The 23,396-nt window shown below is 33.0% G+C and overlaps 1 protein-coding gene and 1 pseudogene across 2 annotated transcripts; one reads left to right on the top strand and one right to left on the bottom strand.

Moving 5' to 3' along the window:
- The first annotated feature begins 377 nt into the window (after positions 1 to 377).
- Positions 378 to 3,430, top strand: LOC120121739 (peptidyl-prolyl cis-trans isomerase CYP38, chloroplastic-like). 2 transcript variants are annotated; one of them, XM_039141033.1, is made up of 7 exons: positions 378 to 623; positions 874 to 1,164; positions 1,284 to 1,483; positions 2,297 to 2,532; positions 2,748 to 2,890; positions 3,010 to 3,081; positions 3,165 to 3,430. In XM_039141033.1, the coding sequence occupies exons 1-7, from the start codon at positions 438 to 440 to the stop codon at positions 3,390 to 3,392; spliced, it is 1,356 nt and encodes a 451-aa protein (XP_038996964.1). In that variant the 5' UTR covers positions 378 to 437; the 3' UTR covers positions 3,393 to 3,430. The 2 variants fall into 2 exon arrangements, with proteins under 2 accessions (XP_038996964.1, XP_038996963.1); XM_039141032.1 differs by having other exon boundaries at positions 871 to 1,164.
- A 252-nt stretch (positions 3,431 to 3,682) lies between these two features.
- Positions 3,683 to 11,328, bottom strand: LOC120121750 (annotated as a pseudogene).
- Positions 11,329 to 23,396: the final 12,068 nt, after the last annotated feature.

Here is a 23,396-nt window from a genome sequence, read left to right as displayed (position 1 = left end):
ATAATATTATTAATTTTTTTTCTTTTCCTGAATACAAATGAGAGAAATATGAGTTCCGAAAGGTCGAGACCAAGCCGTATGCGCAATCATATTATTTTCCCGAGGGGTAAACTTGAACTGAACCAACCACTACCTATCAATCAGATTTAAACCGTAACCATTTGTACTAATTTTGTTTGTTTCTATCTCTGTATTAAGTGCGAAAATGAGAGGGAGGGAAAGAGATATCCAAAATCCAAGAGGCAGAAATCTTATCCAGAGCGTGAGGGTGATTATTGAAGCATATCCCAAAACTGCAATATTCATCTACCATTTTTATTTACAATTTGCTCTCTGGTCCCAACAACCTTATCTTTTTCTCCATCCGAACATAAAAAAACTTTGATACATTATCAGTATTACTACTGCCATATGTTATTTCCTATCAGATTGTAAATATGTCGACCATCATCTCTTGCAACACTTACTCTTCTTTAGCTGCCTCTAAATTAAATAATCCAAGCCTACCCAGCGAAGGTTCAAGCTTTTTAAGGACTCCCAAGAGTTGTTCTTTTTGGAATCGGCAGTTCTTGCCCAAATGTAGTTCCCACAAGCATGTTCACTGTCAGCTTCAAAATGAGCAGGTTGGGTCTTTTCCCCCCTTTTTTCGTAGCTGTTTATTATTTATTTATGATGGTACATTTATGGGGTCTAGCATTTGATTTATTGTACTCATTAGGGAAAATCATGTGTTTTCTTTCCCTACATGAATTTGATCAAATAATATGCAAGTGGATGATTCTGCTTTGATTCTATGTATGTGTATGTATGTGAGTTGGTTAAAGATTGATTTTTTATACCATTGATGTGATACGAAGTTCGGTGTTTTAGCAGAAAAAGAGGTCGTTTTCCTTGAAGGAATGTGCAATCTCAGTCTCTTTGGCTGTTGGGTTGATAACTGGAATACCATCACTGGATTGGTCTCCTATGGCTTATGCAGCTAATCCTGCATTGTCCGATTTGTCTGTTTTAATCTCGGGGCCTCCGATAAAGGACCCTGGAGCATTGTTGAGATATGCACTGCCAATTGACAATAAAGCTATAAGAGAAGTACAAAAGCCGCTTGAAGATATAACGGAGAGTCTCAAGGTCGCTGGCGTCAAGGGACTCGATTCTGTCGAGAGAGTAAGACTCCCTTCCTTTAAACCAACTTAAAATCCAATATTTGAGTATGCTTCTGGTGATAGGCTTAGTGGTTGTTTCGTTCATGAATAACCAATGCTTATCTTTCGCATAAAATATAGAATGTGAAGCAAGCATCCCGATCACTCAAGCAAGGGAAAAGTTCAATTATCTCGGGGTTAGCTGAATCAAAGAAGGACCATGGGGTGGAATTGCTCGGTAAGCTCGAAGTCGGGATGGAGGAACTAGAACAGATTGTGGAGGATCGGAATAGAGATGCAGTGGCACCTAAACAGAAGGAACTACTTCAGTACGTTGGAGGGTGAGTATCTCAATAAAAATCTTTAAAACTTATTGCTGTGGTTAGCTTTTTGCTTAGTCTATACACCCTCAAATGAAGATAAAATAATAAAAAGTTTACAATGCTTTAATCTCAAGCAGCTATTCAAAGTTAACCTTATATGTGGTACTTTTCTGAAGTTGCGGATGAGTGAATTTAGCGATGATTTGCATTTTCCCTTCTATGTTTCTATGTCCAGTCCCTCAATGATGCTTAATATCTTTTGAATTTGTTGGTAAAATGCATCAAATTTAGTCAAAGTACACTGAAAATATGTACCAAATACATTCTTTGCCAAAAAGTTGTGTTTGACCTGTCATGTAGTGGTAGAGTTGAGTTGTATTATTTGCTCAGGGTGTGAGGCAAATATAATCACTCCACTTGTGTCTTCGGTATAAGAAGCTATGCTCATCGGACTCTTCATTTCTCTTGAGCATTCATGTTCAACACCCATGTTGTGAGCATCTAAATACATAGATAAGAAGTGTACCAAAATGGGTTTAGGTCTGCAACTGCATGCATGTTTAGCCACCTTGACAAACTAGATGTATCAACCATGCCACAGCTGTTGCCATTTAATGAGGCTCGAGTCAGCGATAAATGGTACACTAACAAATTTCAGAGTTCTCCCAAGGTGCAGTTGTGGCTGCTTGTAATTCCTTAAAAACTGTATGATATTTTCATCATAAAAATTAGGGAAGGACTTAAAAACTTAAGCCTCTTAAAATAAATTACTCATAGGTACCTTGTCATTGACTGCAGCTGAGATCTTCCTCGGGCATTGCATTTCTGCAGTGTTGAAGAGGATATGGTGGATGGCTTCCCGTTTGAAGTACCCGAAGAATATCGTAGTATGCCTCTTTTGAAGGGGAGAGCAGCCGTGGATATGAAGGTCAAAGTCCAGGACAATCCAAATCTAGAGGAGTGTGTATTCCATATAGTTCTTGATGGATATAATGCCCCGGTAACTGCTGGGAACTTTGTTGATTTGGTGCAACGACGCTTCTATGATGGCATGGAAATTCAGAGAGGTAACATTCAATACTGCTGTATTTGTTCCTAGTTTCTTGTTGCCTTGCAAATGGAAGTTTACAAAGGTTATTGTATTATTATGTTTTTATAGGTCATATCATTAACAAAGTATGACGAATTGAGACACATTTTCATTATATTTGAGATGGATATATGTGCATATTATCAACAACAACGATACTCAAACTTTTAAACCTTCTTGAATTTGCTGCAGCGGACGGATTTGTTGTTCAAACCGGTGATCCCGAAGGTCCTGCAGAGGGCTTTATTGATCCTAGTACCGAGAAAAGTCGAACTATACCATTAGAAATCATGGTTGATGGGGAAAAATCACCTTTCTACGGTGAAACACTGGAGGTCAGCTTTCTTTTTCTTGCGTATTACAGTTTTGAGGTGGATAAAATGAAAGTTGTATCAAATCCGTGCATTCATTAATGAAAACTTTAAAAAGAGTTCTCAAGTTGTGTTTCTGACAGGAGCTTGGTCTATACAAGGCTCAAACGAAGCTTCCCTTCAATGCTTTTGGAACCATGGCAATGGCTCGAGATGTGAGAAATCATTAAACTCGGTTTCTTCATCACCTGTTGGAATCATGTTCCTCTTTTCTGACTTTCCCTTTATTTTCCAACAGGAGTTTGAGGATAATTCCGCGTCAAGCCAAGTATTTTGGCTACTAAAAGAAAGCGAACTAACACCAAGCAACGCTAATATATTGGACGGTCGATACGCAGTGTTCGGGTATGTGACGGAAAATGAGGATTTTTTGGCAGACCTAAAGGTTGGTGATGTTATAGAGTCCATTCAGGTGGTTTCTGGCCTGGATAACTTGGTGAATCCAAGTTATAAGATAGCTGGCTAAAACCTTTTTGTAGTTTGAATTTAATATCAGTTTACTTTCACGTGCTTCATGTCTTCAATTTGGCAGAATCTCTAGTGTTTCAAACTGAGAATATGTATTGTTTTGTTGAATTATTACATTACTTCCTTTAAATAATTTCAAAGTTGAAAAGATCGTTCTAATGCTAAATCTTTACGATATCCAATCCGAATTAATCCATTAATCCATAAACTACTGATGATTAAATCAAAGTACTACCATTAACGTTATCCAATTTGTAGGGAAACTAAAGGAGGATTAAAAAAAAAGTGAAACCAACAAAAAAAGGCTTTACAAAACGTATGTTTAAATTAGAATACTGAGGAGCATTTCCTAGTCAGTAAACTCCACAATTTCGGATTTCCAGATCTTACATTCTTTGCTTCTTCCCAATTCAATTAAATATGAATCAATTGGAACCCTATCCTGAAAGCATCTTTAGGGTCTAATTATTATCATGGTCCTCGGTATCTCTGAAAACATAAACAACCCTGAGGCTGATCATTTGGGATCATTCCTCCACCATTTGATGTGCCAACATTGACACCACTTCGTCCATCTCCGGTCGTTTAAGGGGTTGGCATCCCAACATCGCTTCATTACATTTGCAAGTGAACTTGGACAGCACCTAGGTATCTCTGGTCTTAGATTCTGTAGTTTAAAAAGTTCACGTTCAATTGGCATAGGATCTTCTGAGTTTTGAAGTTTCAGAAACTGAGAACATCTGCGATAGATTCACTTACCTGGCGGATGCCACTTCCGAGAAGCTGAGATCAGGATATGGCATGTCACAGCACTATATCTCCCACAAGCAGATTCCAAAACTATACACATCACACTTTCTATTGTAGGGATTGTCATTAAGGACCTATCCCATTTCAATTCATCAATGTTATATGATGGATAGGAACTCAAATGATTTCGATGCCTGAAAAAAGGTCAGCATATAATCTCATTGAACAAAAGCTGAATCACCGATGAACATCCACCTGAGCACACGAAAGTAGCAACAATCTACCCCGATTTGATCTCTTTTAGCTATAATCTCATTCTAACTGGCATTTTGCAGTATGACATGGTAGGAAAACGCCATGCACATCTAATAAGTCATGGATCCTGTAGAAATCAGAGTAATTCTCTGTAATTTCTTATTCTTTTCAATATGAAGATTACATATTTATATACAAAATATCTCTCTAAAGTAGGAAACTCTAAGAAAGGAAAAATAATAATCCTAGGATATGATCCCTTAAAATAAGATATTGTAGAAATCTATTTACAAAATCATATCTCAATAGGAATGGCAACAAATCATATCTCTATAGGAATGATAACAAATCATATCTCTATAGGAATGGTAACAAATCATATCTATAATTCCTACACTCCCCCTCAAGCTGGAGAATATACATTGTATAATCCCAGCTTGAATAGGAATTTATTGAAAACAGGCTTTGACAAAGCCTTAGTAAGAATGTCTGCAACTTGTTCTTCTGAAGGAATGTATGAAAGTGTGGCTGTCTTTTTGTTAACTTGATCAGCAATAAAATGCCTATCAATCTCAACATGCTTTGTCCGATCATGTTGAACTGGGTTCTTGGCAATTTGAATAGCATATTGATTATCACACAAAACTTCAAAGTGATCCTCTTGATTAGTGACAAGTTCTTTCAGTAGTTTAAATAGCCAAATTCCTTCGCATATTCCCAATGCTAGTGCTCTAAATTCAGCTTCAGCACTACTTCTTGAAACGACATATTGTTTCTTACTTCTCCAAGTTGTAAGGTTTCCCAAAACAAAGGTGCAGTGGCCACTAGTGGATCTCCTTTCAGTAAGGTCTCCGGCCCAACTAGAATCTGTAAAGATCTTAACAGTTCTGTCTTGTGTCTTCTTAAACATTAAACCGTGTCCTGGAGTTTTCTTCAAGTACTTGAGAATTCTATTTGTTGCTGCCATATGCTCTTCAGTAGGATTAGTCATGTGTTGACTTATCACATTTACAGGAAATGTTATATCTGGTCTTGTCAAGGATAAATATATTAGTTTCCCAACTAATCTTTGAAATTTCTCTTTGTCTACCAAGGATCCATCTTCTTTGTTAAATTTCAAGCTTGCCTCCATTGGTGTATCAATCGGCTTACAACCAAGAAAATCAGTTTCTTTGAGTAAATCAAGTACATATTTTCTTTGGTTGATCACAAGTCTTTCTTTTGATCTTACCACCTCCATTCCTAGGAAATACCTTAGCTTTCTCAAGTCTTTGGTTTTGAAATCCTTATTTAACAACTTCTTCAAATTGCAAATCTCTTCTTCATCATCTCCGGTAAGAATTATGTCGTCCACGTACACAATAACGATAGCTTTCTTATTTGTAGAAGTTACCTTGATGAAAATAGTGTGATCGGCGAAGGATTACTTGTAGCCGTTTTTAGGATGACTTTAGTGAACCTCTCGAACCAAGCTCTGGGTGATTGTTTTAATCCGTATAGAGACTTGTTGAGCTTGCACACCTTGTTACTTCATTCAACAGACTTTAAGCCAGGTGGCAACTTCATATAGACTTCTTCTTCTAGCTTGTCATTAAGAAAAGCGTTTTTTACATCAAGTTGGTGTAATTTCCAATCGTAATTTACAGCCAAACTTAGGAGTACTCGAACAGTATTCAGTTTCGCCACAAGTGCAAAAGTTTATGTGAAATCTATCACATATGTTTGTGTAAAGCCTCTGCCACTAGTCTCGCTTTGTATCGTTGGATGCTACCATTTGAGTTATACTTTACAGTAAAGATCCATTTACAGCCAACAGACTTTTTTCCTTGAGGAAGGTCCGTAACAGTCCAAGTAGCATTTTTCTCAAGTACACAAATTTCCTCTTCAACAGCCCTTTTCCATTTTGAATCCTTTAGAGCTTCAGCTATGCTTGTGGGAACCTGTTCTTTATCCAAGTTTGTTGTAAATGCTTGAAAAGACGGCATCAATGAATTATAACAGCAAATTTTTCAATAGGATGCTTTGTGCACTGTCTAACCCCTTTTCTAATAGCAATAGGGAAGTCATCTAGAGTAGGGGAAGTGGACTTACTGATTTCTTCTTCTATTTTGGCAGCTGGACCCAAATCCAATTCTCGACAAGCATCAGATTGCAAAACAGTCTCAGGAATATGTTTTCTTTTTCTTGTATAGAAACGAAGCTGTTTGATTGGTTTTGTTTGTAGAATATTTTGAATGGGAGTAGGTGTATTTTCAGGAAGGGTATTTAAAGTGGGTATGGGTGAAGTAGTGATAGGTACTACCGGTGGATCAATGGGAGTAGTTACAGGTGACAAATCTGTAGGTAAGGACAAAATTGGTGGCAATTCTGAAAGTTGAGAATAAAGAGTAGGAGGAGATACCTGATGTGGCTGAAAATCCTTCCATGTCTCCCCCTGAATTTCAGCCTGAGTGAAATAGGGATCCTGCTCATAAAATGTTATATCCATAGTGGTAAAAAATCGTTTGAAGGAGGATGATAGCATTTATAATCCTTCTTAAGTGAAGAATACCCAACCAGTACACACTTTAATGATTTAAGATCTAACTTAGACTTATTAGGAGCAATGTTTTGGATAAAAGCAGTACAACCAAATATTTTAAGTGGAAGAATGGAGGATATAGGTTTAAAATGGGGAAAGTATTGCAAAAATATAGATTGAGGTGTTTGAAATTGTAAAACCTTACTAAGCATTCGATTGATTAAATATGTAACAGTTAATAAGGCTTCCCCCACAAATATTTTGGAACATTAGTGGTAAATAGAAGAGAACGAGTGACTTCAAGGAGGTGTCTATTTTTTCTTTCGGCAATACCGTTTTGTTGTGGGGTGTCAACACAAGAACTAATCTGAACTATGCCTTTTTCCCTAAAAACCGCACCCAAAGACTTAGCAAAAAATTTACTGCCATTATCAGATTTAAAGAGCTGAATTTTAGACCCAAATTGAGTGAGAACCATGTTATAAAATTGGGTAAAAACACATGCAGTTTCAGATTTATCTTTTAGCAAATAAGTCCAAGTTATCCTACTGTGATCATCAATGAAAGTGATAAATCACTTACAATTATCAGCATTCTTCACCCGAGAAGGACCCCAAATATCACTGTGGATCAAAGCAAAAGGGTGAGAAGACTTATATGTAAAAGGAGAATAAGTTGATTTAGTATGTTTGGCAAGAGAGCAAACTTTGCAAGAAAAAGAATTTGACCTTTTATGAATGAATAGAGCAGGAAAAACTTTTGCAAGATAGTGAAAACTAAGATGACCTAAACGATAGTGCCATAACATAACATTATCAACTTTTTCTAAAAAAGTGAAAGATTTCGAGATTTCAGTTTTAGTAGAGGCAGGAAGAATGTAGAGACCATTCTGCAAGTTGGCCTTACCAATCATCTTCTTCAAGTTCAGTGCCTGCAAAGTACAATCAATATCATTAAAAATTGCAGAACAGTGCAAGTCGGTGGAAAGTTTACTAACGGAAACGAGATTGCAAACTAGATTTGGTACGAAGAGTACATTTTTAAGTACAATCTGGTCATTGAGAATAACAGTGCCATGTCCTTCTATTTTGCACAAAGAACCATCAGTCGTTTTGACAGCTTTACCAAAATTTGGAAAAAAATTGCAAAACAAATCTTTATTACCAATCATATGATCCGTAGCACCAGAATAGATGATCCAATTAGGGGACGACTGGGAGGAGAAAAAATCTGTAGCATGAGGTTTACCTTCTGGTTCTTTCATGACCAGATTACCTTATGATTGAGCAACAGAACCAGAAAAATTTTCTGGATTTGAAGTGATCTCCGGAGTAGGAGAAGAAGTTGTGGACATCATCTAGGTTGGAAAGAAACCGTAACCTAAGCTGATACCATGTAGAAATCAGAGTAATTCTCTGTAATTTCTTATTCTTTTCAATATGATAGATTACATATTTATATACAAAATATCTCTCTAAAGTAGGAAACTCTAAGAAAGGAAAAATAATAATCCTAGGATATGATCCCTTAAAATAAGAGATTGTAGAAATCTATTTACAGAATCATATCTCTATAGGAATGGCAAAAAATCATATCTCTATAGGAATGGTAACAAATCATATCTCTATAGGAATGGTAACAAATCATCTCTATAATTCCTACAGATCCGACCTCTTTTCTAGGGTTGTTATAACATCATCATAATCACAGACCATAATTGCTTTTAAAATACTTAGGTAAGCCATAATCGCAAACCTATTCACAAGAAACAGAGAGACAACAACTACAAGATCGAAAACCATACAAGCGGTATGGTGTATACCTCTGGTGCCATGTAACCAAGTGTTCCGGTCTCTCCAGTCATGTCATTTGGATTTGAAGCCTCAATACGAGCAACCCCGAAATAGGCTATTTTCACAATTCGTGCCATAAGCATGTTTTCGATTTTGACATCTCTATGCACAATCTTCTGGGAATGAAGATAGCTCAACCTGTAAAGTTTTAAGAGAAACAGTGTCAACAAAATTGATTGGGGAACTTTATTTAAGTTACAATTTACAATTTGGATAGTATTAGTATATTGTAAATCTAAGAGAATAAAACAGAGTACAGATAAGGTAGGATTTTAGTGCACCCCTGGGGCAATATTCAACAACACAACAAACATTACTTGGCATGTCAATGTGACCATTTTCCGTCTGTATGTTCAAGTCTGATGAGCCCATTGTCGCACCTATGAACTACATGAGAAATTTAGAACATAGATTAAAGAGAAATTTAAGTATCCAACCAATACAACAAAGAAAACCCTTAACTTGTTAGTACTTGGTGTAAGATAAAATAAAATAACCAAAACCTTATTCATTAAGATTAAACATGCAAGTTTAGGGATCGAGGTCAAGAACAGTGAAGAGAGGATGAGTATCCAATCTTCGTCTTTCCAGCATATTATACTAGGGACTACTTTAATTTGATTGCACGGATGCAGAAAGGAGAGAAGAAACCCGAAAAGGAATCGGTACAAGATAAGAAACATTACCTTTGTTACATTAGGATGATCAAGCTTATGCCACACAGCAACTTCTTGTGTAAAAGCTGCTCGAAGTGAAGCTATTTCAGCTGCTGATCTGTGGCTCTCTTCTCCCCAGTCGAGAAGTTTAACTAAAAGCATGATGCAACATATAATGAAAAAAAGGGTAAACTTTTACGAACTAAACAAGCAAAGGTCCAATATCTCTCTGTTTTCAGACATGATTTAACAAAAAAGAAACTGAAAATCATGAAAGAAACACTAACTAAACCGTCCTGTGATCCATCAAAGCTGAGTATCTATAAAAGACTCAAATCTAGTCATATAGATTAATGGGGTCGTTGAGTTCATGCAGTTCATCGAAAATACTTTGGAGGTATATTCTAGCCGATTAGAAAGGTCCATTTGGAAGCTTTATAGTTGGCCAAAACATGAAAGTTCAAAATATTGATGAGGCTCTTTTAATTGAGTAGCTTTTTATCTCCAAATGGTTATGATAAAAGATGTGCATATGAACAATAAATTAGGACACATGAAAGTTTCAAAAAAGGAATAACATCAATTAAATTGTTGCATCAGTTCAACTAACTACCACCTCAAAAACTTCTCGTGAATCACGGATTTCCAGAAGTTAGATCTGCCAGTTTTGATCACAAACTGCTGTGTGAGAAAATAAAACAGATTCACATTAATGGTAAACTGTTTGCTACATAAGAAAATCATTTTCCGCCCAGGAAAATTCCCTTGGGATAGATCTTCTTTCCGTTGCTTACAAGCAGCTTATCAAATTTTGAAAGACAGAAAGTTTCGGTTTCATTTTCCACACCGTAACTGCACTTTCTCAACAGCCAAACACATGGAACAGTCTAAATAACATTGTGAAAACAGTAACTGAAACATAAGATTCGTTAACATATTAAGCCACAAAAACACCCTTAAAAAGTTGAATTACACCATTGGCATTAAGCCATTAAGAAACTCCAAATTTGGTCAGATATGATGGAAGAACATTAATCAAATCAAGCAAGCCATGGAGAATTCAAAAATCAACATCATTGCCCCTTACTGTGAAAAAATTACAGTTTCAGATTATTTATAACCTCTCAACCAAAAAGGCTTTAAGTAATGGGTTTACCTTGAATGCCTAATGCAAATTCCTATTTCATGCAGAAAAGAGTTCATTTCAAGGTGGCGTTTCAAAGAAATCATAGGAGAAACAGAGAGATCTCTACATTTTTCATAATCACCAATCAAGTGGACATAAATTTAAAAGGGAAAATAAGTTATTTTGAGAAAAAATTTGAGTTTTAACACTAGATGGGTAATAAAAAAACATATCTTAAACATTAAAAAATGAGGGGGTAACAATACCGGCAACATCTTGGCCATCATAAACACCACGATGAACAGTACCAAAAGTGACACGAGCTATGACACTTCTGATGATAAGCGTAGAAGGATCAATCTCCCACTCTTGTCTTCTCACGGTGTTGCTTGACCCCAGTTGTTCTACACCACCTCTGCCGCCGCCGTCCTCCCCTTCCTCTTTCCTGTTCTTGTTCTTTTCCATTGTCCATGCCCTATTAAGATGCCTTTGAAGTTGCTCATCCAAGCTCTTCAGATCTATCTGATCTGCTCTTACATACCCGCCTCCACCACTCTCACTTTTCTCCTTCATATTCTCAAGCCCAAAAAAAAGCACAATTTTATTCCTTGAAAAAAATCAACAAAAGCCCCTAAAATGAAATCCGAATTCCGAAGAACCCACTTCGCAAACTCTGTTCTTAAATTTCCTTCACTTCCTTTTTCCTATTTGGGTTATTTCCGATTTTGGGTCTCTATCCAAAATCTCAACTAAAACTATAACTCAATCATGATCTCTAACAATAAAATAGTGTATATATTTGATCGAAAGTGTGTATACATATATACGTAAATCGACAAAATGGTTGAGATATTATGGAGAAGGAATTTTCGAGATAAGACATATCATAGATTATTTTTTCATATAAAGTAAAATTTACGGTAATAACACAAAAAAATTTTTGACTATATAATGTCTTTAGACCAAACTTAAAACCTTTAGAAGTGTACAGCGTCTTCTGGCCGGGGATATACGCATGGATTATACAGTGTCTTCAGGCAATGCAGAAGGTCCCAACACTATACGATGTCTTTAGGTTAATTATTGCAACATGGAGAAACGGAAAGACTGACTACTGTTGCTACACCCGAAAAATGCATAATGATGCATTATTGGGCACTAATGATGGTGTCATTATTGTGCACCAATAATGCATCTAACGGGCGATAATTTTTTATAAATAAGGGGAGTTAGGTTTTGAGGAGTATGGTGAGCAGAGAAAAGAAGAGAAGAAAATTTTCGCTAAGGGAGAATAGGAAAAATAATAAGGAGAGAAGAAAGTTCAAATAAAAGAATAAATGATTCGAATTTGAGTGTTTTTGTAAGTTTAATGTAAATTTTATTGTTTTGTTTTTTGTTTTTATTTTAAATATAAATTAATTAGATTACTTATTTTGATTTTACATATTAAATTGTATTATCGTGGTTTGGTAAGTTTAATTTAAATTTTCGTTTAATTTTTAGTATACTTTTTGTTTTTATTTTAAATAATAGTTATTATACTATTTATTTTTATTTTACATAATAAGTTGTTTTTTATCAGTTTGGTAAGTTTAATTTAAATTATATTTTCTATTGAGTAATATAAATTATTAGACTAATTATTTTTATTTGACATAATAAATCGTATTTGAGTGGTTTGGTAAGTTTAGTTTAAAATTTATTGTTTAGGGTTTAGGGTTTTTATTGTAAATATAAATTAATTACTATATATTTTGATTATAAAGATTAAACTGTATTCGAGTGGTTTGGTGAGTTTAATTTAAATTTTTAGTATAATTTTTGTTTTTAATTTAATTTATAAATATTAGACTATTTTTTTAAATTTTACATATTAAGATGTATTTGAGTAGTTTGGTAAGTTTAGTTTAAATTATATATTTAATTTTTTATTGAGTAATATAAATTTTTGGACTATTTATTTTGATTTTACATATTAAATCGTATTTAAGTGGTTTGGTAAGTTTAGTTTAGATTTTATTGTTTTGTTTTTTGTTTTTATTGTAAATATAAATTAATTAGACTAATTATTTTTCAGAATTTTTTAAATTTTATTTAATTATGATTAATATTATAAATTGAAATATTTAATTTTTTTTATAGATTTGTTGAAGCATGACATAACAAAATGTTCTTTTGAGACTAGATGATCGACACATTTCTAATCATTTAGGACCACTGATATTATGATCGAATGATATATTTTTTTTTTGAGAATGATTAATTAATTCTAATTACATGGATTAATAAATTACAGGATGACGAATAACGAGTCTTTCATAGTCGAGTGAGCATTTGTGACAAGCGAGATGAACTTATTGTCCAGAATTTGCAAATGGTGGGCTTTTACGAAGTAACATTTGTAAGAGAATATAATTTGGTCACCGGTTTGATCAGTACATTAATTGAACGGTGGAGACTAGAAACTCATACATTTCGTCTTCGGTGTGGTGAATGAATGATCACTTTGGAGGATGTGGCTTTACAACTCAGGGTCCCTACAAATGGAATGGAAGTGGTGGGAAAAAATGACCAGGACGTGTTTGAAATATGCAGGACGTACGATGGAAATCGGTGGATGTCTGATATTATTACAATCGTGGGCCTGACACAGACTTCCATGGTTAACACCGATTAGCCGAACTGCAGTTGACTTTCCTCTTGCCGGAAGGTAATATTTTCATTTAAAATATTTGATCATAAATTAATTAACGATTTTTATAGGAAAAATAATTAGCGACTTTTATTTTGATTGGTATACAGATGGAAGCATAAAATAGAATGAACGGGGTTAGTGCGCAATAATGTGAAAGAGTTTAGATTTAAGATGTACATTAAATGCAAAGTTGAGGTATATAATTAATTTATTTAGTTTCTTATATTGTTTATTTATTTAGTTGAAATTTAGTATTATGTAATTAATTAATAATTATATAATTTTCTTTTATAGTTTATATGGAGGTCGTACGATGATGTAGAAGTTATATTGTGTGTGTCGCAACATGTCTAGGAGGCTTGTCAATATTGGTGTGTTGTTACACCATTGATCCATTTCGCTTTTGTTGAGTTCCAATTTTCTGATAGAGTGTTGAGGCAGTTCGGCTTCCACAAACCTATTCCGCTAATTCCAAATAATCATGACGCTCTCCACATATTAGATGGGTGGGGTAGGCACGGTGAAGATTGGGTTCATACTTGCCAACTCTCACTCCCATTCAAGCGGATGACTTTGACTTCCAGAATTTGAATTACCTAAATTATTATTGGGAACATGAAAAGTCGTTCTTGACAACGAACATAGAAAGACGACAATTTTACAGTATAAGAAAAAATTTGGTAAAGCCGAAAAACTAAGGCAAAGTGGGAGTTCATCTCACTATGGAGCAAAACAAGCAACAATGGATAATATCTCATCAGAATTTTTAGTGGTACAAGATCATTTCATCAAGTGTTTGGTGATTCCAGTGTTACGACCTACACTCTTCAGCTTATTCCTCATCAATCACCTATATTCTCTCCCATGTTTGGAGCAACATATGATTTTGATCAAATTACATCTATGATGTCAAATACGAGTATTTGTCCTCAGGTGGGAGAACAGAGTGGTGGTGGGCATGTATTTACAACACTGGATCATATGCTCTCGGTGAATGAGCAGGTTGGTTATGATGAACAAACTCCTGAATAACTGCAACAGCCACAACAAAACTGACGTGCGCCTCGGCATTATTATTTAACAACACCCCAGCAACAACAGGAGTTGTAAATGTTTTTTATGTTTGAATTAATAAATTTTAAGTTGAAACTAAGATTAATATCCATCACATTCATTCAAATATTGATATTAATCACATTAATTCAACTATTGATATTAATCACATTCATTAAAATATAGCGTCAACAAATATCTATCATATTAATTAAAAAATAGATAAAACAAAACATTCATTGAAATATAAATAGGCAAGAAATTCAATTATTCGTTCAAATACAAATAAGATTGCCAGTGAGGCATGTATCGTGGAAGGTATGGACAATTTCTTTTTGAATGACCTTTGCCTCTATATAATCCAGATCTCTTCAGTTGACATTTCTCTCTAATATTGATATCCATACTAGTATGAATACGAGTAGACTTAGGTCAACCCGTTGGACTTATACGAAGCAGTGGATTTGGTAACCATTCATCATGATGTTGTTTCAGCCAATATGATTCATTTGGGATCAGTTTGAACTCATGGACGTATATATTTAATATCCTATGTAGGTGAAAGCACTCATTAACATAAGTGTATGAATTTATTCCAGTATGCATACATGCAGCGACTGTATGAGCACACGAATTGTAATACCCCAAATTTTGGTTAGTGACCAAAATGTAACTTTTGAAAGTTTGATGGTCAAAGTATAAAACTTGGAAGAAATTTTAGGAAATTAAGTGGTAAAGTTCTTGAAAAGAATTTTATTTCATAAATAGATAGTTTACTCTTGAGAGTGGGGTTTTATGGAAGTATATTTTGAATTTGGAATTTGGTAAAGAAAAATTAGAAATGGTTAAAACTGGTAAGGAATCGGTAATTTCAGATTTAATTGAAATCTTACAAAAAATTTGAAAGATGTTATAAAATAGTTGGAAATATTATTTTAATATTTTGGATCAGATAAATTTAGTCTGAAAATATGGAAATTTTCAGATTTAATCGAAACAGTGGAATTTAGTGACTAAAATGCAAGTTTTGAAATTTCATGGGAAAATTCAGAAATTTAAAGTCAAAATAGTTCATCTTTGACTTTGAATTATGATAAGGATGAGTTGTCATGGTTTTATGGTAAATAAGAAGATTCATTAAGGGTAAATTGGTCTTATCCCAATTAAGTGAATATTATATTCATTTAAGTGGATTATAATGTAAAATATTATGATATGCACCCAACATATCATTTCATTTGTTCATCTTCTTCTCCCAAATCAGCTGTGGGTTTCTCCAAAGGTAAGTGAAAATTCCAACTCCATTTTCAAGCAATTTGTTTAGGATTTTGTGTAAGTTGTAAATAGAAAATTGTTGTATGTGAAAAACTCTATCTTTTGGTACCAATATGGCATGGTAATCTTGTTGGTGTTCAAAGATCCTAAATTTAATGGTTTGTGTTCATAAAAAGGGATCATCAAATTGATGATGGATTTTGATGTTTGTGAGGTAGTAGATTCATATTCAAGCATGTGTGATGATTAGAACATGTTTTATCTTTTGAGAATTTGTTCTATGAGTTTTGATCATGGATTGTTTTAGTGAGAAAAATTATGGAAAAATTATATATGAGTTGGAAATGATGAAGGAAGTATTTATACAAGTCTTAGAAAAATTGGGGATCATTTCGTAAGTTTTGAAAAGTTGGAGATCAATTCGTAAATTCTGGAAAATAGAGGGATTGTTGTGTATGTGTTATATAATTGATGTGCTATACTGGAATTTTTGGTATTAAAGATTTAAGTGATAAAATGGTGAAGGACCATTTTGAGTAAATTGGAAAAGTTGGTTCCAATACTAAAAAAAATTAATAAATGTTAAAGTATTTTGTGGTGAATAGTTTGAAGCATGATTGTGGAATATATTTTGGATATATATATTTATGTTAGTACAATACTAACATATATAAGTATGAATCTATATGTTGTACAGATTTTGATTTACTCGGTGTTCAAAATGATTCGAATATAAAAAGAAAAGGGTTATTGTGGACAATAGTGAGGCTTATTTTGGAAAATTATAAAGTGTCAAGGTGAGTACAATACATGCATGAAATTATACATGGATGTTTTATACATCATTAGGAAGACTTGCGATAAGTCGACCTTGTTTTATCAGCATGATATTATATCATATTTTTATAAATTGACATGACATTGATATGTCAGAGATTGAAATTATAATGCATTGAGTTTGGAAAATGTGATATTTTACCATGAATATTATTTCGGGTATGAACTGCCCAATGTTAAATTTTGATAATATACTTTGCCATGGATGGATCAAATAAAATAGACTGTATGCCCAAGTCAGTTATTGAGGGACATGGTATAGTTGGCATGCCATAGAGTCCAGTAGCAGGCTGCATATTCGGGAATACACTAAAGTATACCTAGTGTATATGGTGGGAACGACCTTATGTGTCATATTCGGGATTGTACTTAAGGATACCTAGTACAGATGATAGACAAGACCTTATGTGCCATATTCGGGATAGCACTACAGTGCTTATATTTGACTCGTGTACCCAGGGTCCTCAGGGTTGTATATTGGGCTATTGTCTATGGTTTATGGTTTATTGGTTAATAAATGGTAAGTTTTGCAAATAAGTTTACGAGTTATTGGAATGAATGGCAAGTATTTTGGAAAGAATATGTTTATATTCAGTTATGATATTTTGATCATGGTAAAATTATGAATATGCTAATAGCATGGTTTTATGGCATTGGATTTGAAATCTAAATTCACGCATGAATTTCATTGCACTATTTATTATTTTAATTGCCTCACTAAGTATATACTTAGCGTGTGATAATTTTCACGCGTAGGTAAAAAGCCCGTAGAAGAATAGAGAGTTCAAGGCAACATCAAGCATCAAGAAGTATATTTCTTTATCAGTAAGACATCCTAAAATGTAATGTAGTCTTAATTAGTGGCATGTAATTATTATGTTTTATTTACTTTGTTGAACAAAATTATAAATAAGAAAATAGAATTTTATGAACTTATATGTATTTTCGCAGTTACTGTAGTAATTACTGTTCATTGCTACAGTAACCACGTTTTAGCAATTTCCAGATTATAAAAGGGAACTGATTCCCCTGCTACAGTGAATCGGTTCCCCCACTATTCACTGTTATTGTTCACGGGTACTATTCACTATTCATATAAAATAAATCTTTTAAATTAAATTGGTTATAAAGAAATATGATTTATATGATATGGTATTTTTATAATATTATTTACCATTTTAAAAAATTAAATTTTAAATCATTTTTGAAATGATAAAATGGTTTTAGAAATTCGGATAACATTTATAATCTGTATAGGTATAATTATACGGATTATGGGTATTACACGAATATCCTCCAATTTCTTATCAAAATTTGGTTGACGTAGTTCATATTCTGTTTCACAATATATATTGTGTTAACGTCAATTTATTAACAAACACATAAATGGGTACACATGTTGAAAATAAAACTTAGGCATAATGCAAACAAATACCCCTAACGTTTGGCACTATAAGCATTTGTGCACAAATCATTTTTTTGGAGCAGTTCTACCCACAACATTTGATTATGAGACATAAGTCCCCCGTTGGATGGAATCTGTCAGTCAACTGACGGTCAACAGGTCCATCTGACGTGGCATGCACATGTGGTCATCAATGATGAGGTGGCATTTCCATTTCATTTTTTGTTGACGTGGCATGTTCATATCATAGTAGACGATAACATGGCAGATCCACGTAGACTAAATGCTGACGTGGCATGTACACATGTGATGCCACATCATCAGTTTTTTTTTAAAAAAAAACAATTAATAATAAATAATTATTTTTTATTAAATTAATATCAACCAATCATATGTTGCCATATGGCACATGAATTTTTATTAAATTAAGAAAAGAGTGATTAAACCTACACAAATTTTGCAATCCATGAGATTTAAACCTGGGTCTAAAGGATGAAAGCCTTCATACCTAACCATCAGGCCAAATCACTTGGTTGTTATTGAATGGTTAATAACAACATTTAAAGTATATTGTTGCCATCAAAACCACCATTAACACAAGCACTTTTTTTAAAAATTATTGTTAGATTTAAATTGTTATAATTATTTGAGTAAATTTAAATTATCCATAGGTCTTTTTAAATTTAAATTTATAAATCGATATGGGGTCTTAATTAATTTTAAATTTATAAACTTTAAAACAATCATAGGTAAATCGATATGGGGATAAACCATAGGTCTTTTTTAAAGTTTATAAATTTAAAATTAATTAAAATTTTAAATTTCAGTTTTTTAATTTTACTTTGATTCATCAACAACAGATCTTCAATCTCCATTTCTGTCTTTAGCAATGATAGTGCTTATGGAAGATGTGAAAACAACCCTTTTCACAGTGTTGGATTTCAAGCAAGATTTGAGGAGGTTTTCAGTGTCTTTGATTGCAGGGTAAATGATATTTGATCTAACATAGGATTCTTGGAAAAATCAAATGCTCTGTTAGATTAGTGAACTGTTGAAACGTGAATGAAAATGCCTTGAAGATAAAAAAATGCAGAATTTACCAATATTCTCCTTCGAATTGGCGTCGAATTCCATTTGAAGCTGCCACATGAAATACACCATTGAAGATAAAACTTTAATTAATTTTAAATTTATAAACTTTAAAAAACACCTATGGTTTATCCCTAGATCAATTTTCCTATGATTTTTTTTAAAGTTTATAAATTTAAAATTAATTAAGACCCAGATCGATTTATAAATTTAAATTTACAAAGACCTATGAATAATTTAAATTTACTCAAATAATTATAACAATTTAAATCTAACTATAATTTAAAAAAAAAGTGCTTGTATTAATGGTGGTTTTGATGGCAACAATATACTTTAAATGTTGTTATTAACCATTCAATAACAACCGAGTAACTTGGCCTAATGGTTAGGTATCAAAGCTTTCAACCTTTAGATCCAGGTTCAAATCTCATGGATTGCAAAATTTGTGGAGATTTAATCCTTTTTTTCTTAATTTAATAAAAAATTCATGTGCCACATGGCAACATATGATTGGGTGATATTAATTTAATAAAAAATATTTATTTATTATTAATTAATTTTTAAAAAAATTAATGACGTGGCATCACACGTGTACATGCCACGTTAGCATTTAGTCTACGTGGATCTACCACGTCATCATCTACTATGATATGAACATACCACGTCAGTAAAAAATAATGACATGGAAATGCCACGTCATCATCGATGACCACATGTGCATACCACGTCAGATGGACCCGTTGACCGTCAGTTGACTGACGGATTCCATCCAACGGGGGGGAATTATGCCTCATAATTAAACGTTGTGGGTAAAACTGCTCCAAAAAAATGATTTGGGCACAAATGCATATAGTGCCAAACATTATGGGTATTTGTTTGCATTATGCCTAAAACTTATCTATGCTGACTCTCCCTACGAATACGACCGTTATGAAACTTCTCAATGCAATTCTTACCAATATGAGGGATACAACATACGGGATATGCATGCGGAGGTGTCTAACAACTTCTTAGTCGTTCAATTACTGCCAAAAGGTATGTTCCTCGATCGAATATCAAGGAAACTCCATCTTTTCGTACGACATACTTATGTAGAATAGTTAGAAAGAAATCCCAAGCCTATGTCGTCTCTCCTTCAACAATGGCGAATACAATCGGGAAGGTATTTCATTGACAATCCTAGTCGTTCAATAATATATGTTTATATTGACCGTATAAACGTACCATCTACTTGGACCATACGTTTGCAATATAGAAAACCTTCTATGCATGACTTGAATGCCCAAAAGATTCTATGGAATATTCTCTTCCCTTGAACAAGTTGACCTTCTGGGTTGTATGCAGGTATGGTCTAAGACTTCACGATGGTTCCATGTATGAATTGTTTCATAGCTTGTAACAAATCGTGTAGCTTATTGTAAGATGTATCTCAATCACCATATATCAACCTTTTTGCCTTCTCATTCGCATGTCAAATGGGTTTGTATTTTACATTGTATCCAAGCTGGTCTCGAATAGATGCAACTAACACCGAGAAAGGGATCCTTGTATTTTGTTCAACCAACACCTTCACATATTGACATATTACATTGGAGTCCAGTAGTCGATGATATTGTTCGATAGAGTTTTGCAAACATGTGTGTGGACCATTGTACCTTGTGATGACCCAAGCATCTTGCATCTGCATTTTGGACACTATGATTAGCCACTTATACTCGGGCCCGTATTTAACACACTTCACGTACAAAGTTTTCTGGTTGGACTCTGCAACCTTGCAATCTACATGGCCTTTTAAGCAATACTTTTTAATCGACAATTTAGGCTTTTTTTCCTCTGTATTGCTTCCCAACTGATATTCACCAGAGTTTTCGGGTGATTCAGTCTTGTAGCCTGAAGTTAAAAGTGACATCTCTGGGAATTCAGGTGCCTTCATCACATCATAATCTATTTTGTGCATGTGAGGGGTAGGTTGATACGGTATCGGATATTCATCAAAATTTATATCAGGTTCATCACCATAAAAAATATTGCCATCCTCGGCCAAAACGGGTTCCTCAGTTTCTTCATCTTCACTGGAATCATCAAGTATTTCTCTCCAGCGTTTTTTTAGCGTAAACATCAATAGTCTAATGCAGATGATGTATGTTTCTTGGCCCATACTCTGCGACTCCAGATGTTCCACCGAATTCATTTACAATTTCCATCATCACCACAAAACTATTTATAAACCTATATGTCGGGTTCTCAATATGCCTTTTGAAAGCCATTAGAGATGAAGTTCCAACCATATTTCTTGATGACCCAGACACATCAGATATATTATACACCTCAATAAATAATTCAATAATTGGAATATTTGTCGAGTCATGTAATTCAATCATAGTTGGTAATATCATCATCTTCTTCAAGTGGTATTGCTGCATACCTGACTGGATTGAGACATACCATAAACTTGTACCTCAAACCATCAACTATAGCTGAGATTTTCATTTCTATCATCTCCTTCGTTTCTACAAATGTGATGTCCTTTTTAAACATCATATTTATAGGTCATTCAGACTGAAAAATAACTCCAACCTCATTTTCCATAATATGTCCATTGTAATGGACAATCGTGAAAAATTTGTTGGTCATTTTCTCTACACATTAAAATATAGATATTCATAATAAATTAAAATAAATTATAATAATGATTATAAATTACATTTATGATTAAAATGAAAATAAATTAATTATTAAAATATTATTAATTTAATTATAATAAATATTATTAAAGTTTCAAAAAAATGTAAATATATTAACAATATTTTTTAACATTTTTAATAGAAATATTAAATTAAATGTTGATCTAATTATTTTAACATTTTTACTACAAACTAAATCAATCTTATTCAAATTATGTTAATGATTAGTAAGGTAAAAATGTACAATTATACTAATAATGAAAAATTAAATTTATAATTAAAATTAAATTAAATTAAATTAATTACTACAATATTATTTAAACTTGCTGTAAATATATTAACAATATTTTTTATAAAAATAATGATTAAATAGTATGATTACATTATAATAATGATTAAATTTATTACTTCGAATTTTTTATAACTACTTATGATTACTACGAATTTATTACTCCCTAATTCTCAACAAAAACACCCCATTTTATAACATCTCGGGGGTATTCATTATACTTTCCCTTAAACCACCAACCTACCCGGTTTATTAATGAATAATTAATGGTGTCATTATTTTTCGTCATTATAATTATATTTTTTAATATTTCTACTACAAATACTAAATCAAATATGTTCATCTAAGTATCTTAACATTTCTACTACAAATATTAAATTAATAATGTTAAAATTATAATAGTGATATTTACATAACAATAAATCGTAAAATGATATTTACTAAGTCAATATGTAACTAATAATAAATCGTAAAATACTTTAAATAAAATATTTTTATACTTACTTGAGAGTTTCTTCTGGCAAGTTGATATTATAAAAAACATTTTTGAATTTCTTACTCGCTTCTTTATTACCTGCAACAACATATTAATATTAATATTTTAATATTAAATAATACAAGATAAAATAGAGATATTTTATTTGAATACAAATAAATTTTTATTCGAATAATACTTACAGATTAAATATTGAAAGAAAATTTCGTTAACAATTTTCTCTAATAATCTTCCCGGATGCTCACTCTTTCAATTCTTCTTCAGATTTTGCCTATTCTCCCCTTTCCTCACCTATGCTTTACTCCCAAATTCTCAACCAAAACACCCCATTTTATAACATCCTGAGATATTTATTATACTTTCTCGTTCAACCACTAACTATCAACCTACCTGGGTTATTAATGGATAATTAATGGTGTAATTATTACTTACATGTTTCCCAATCGGAGGCAAGCTGCCACCCTAGACTGAAGACGCCAGGTAAGCTTGGAGTCTTCCTGGTTGGCTTGAAGACGTCAGGTAAACTTGGAGCCTTTGGCTCGGTACTGTAGATTTCACCCAGATAGGGAAATAATCTGGGAAGTGGATTATTTTGGGAATTAAATATTCCATTTTGCATTACTTGGGCCATTTTGCCTATGTATATCATATAATTTATTTTTAGATTCAATACAAAAATAAACATCTAAATTATATTTTAAAGGTAAAAAATAACTTTTATCCTTGTAATGAACTAATTTATTATTTTCACTCTTATCGTATTTTCACACCAATTTAGTCCTTAAAGTTACTTAATTGCATCATTCTATACTTTACCCCTAACTTAAAACCCTAAATTATAAATATTAAACAAAAAACCATAACCCTATAACCTCTAAAACCCTAAATTAAATCATAAACTCTAAACTCTAACTTAGAGTTTATAATTAGGGTTTTAAGTTAGGGGTAGGATATAAAATGATGCAATTAAACAACTTTGAAGGCTAAATTGATGCGAAAATACGATAAGGGTGAAAAT

Source organism: Hibiscus syriacus, unplaced genomic scaffold, assembly GCF_006381635.1.
Source record: "Hibiscus syriacus cultivar Baekdansim isolate YM2019G1 unplaced genomic scaffold, ASM638163v2 tig00110379_pilon, whole genome shotgun sequence".
NCBI lineage: Eukaryota > Viridiplantae > Streptophyta > Magnoliopsida > Malvales > Malvaceae > Hibiscus > Hibiscus syriacus.
The sequence above is the reverse complement of the archived record's forward strand: the minus strand, read 5'-3'. Positions and strand labels throughout refer to the sequence as shown.

Bases quoted from the DNA above. Each gene is read 5' to 3' on its own strand.
- LOC120121739 (XM_039141032.1), top strand. From the start codon at position 438: ATGTCGACCATCATCTCTTGCAACACTTACTCTTCTTTAGCTGCCTCT. The intron at 624-870 runs GTTGGGTCTTTT...TCGGTGTTTTAG, and splicing joins GTCAGCTTCAAAATGAGCAG to CAGAAAAAGAGGTCGTTTTC. The intron at 1,165-1,283 runs GTAAGACTCCCT...CATAAAATATAG, and splicing joins GACTCGATTCTGTCGAGAGA to AATGTGAAGCAAGCATCCCG.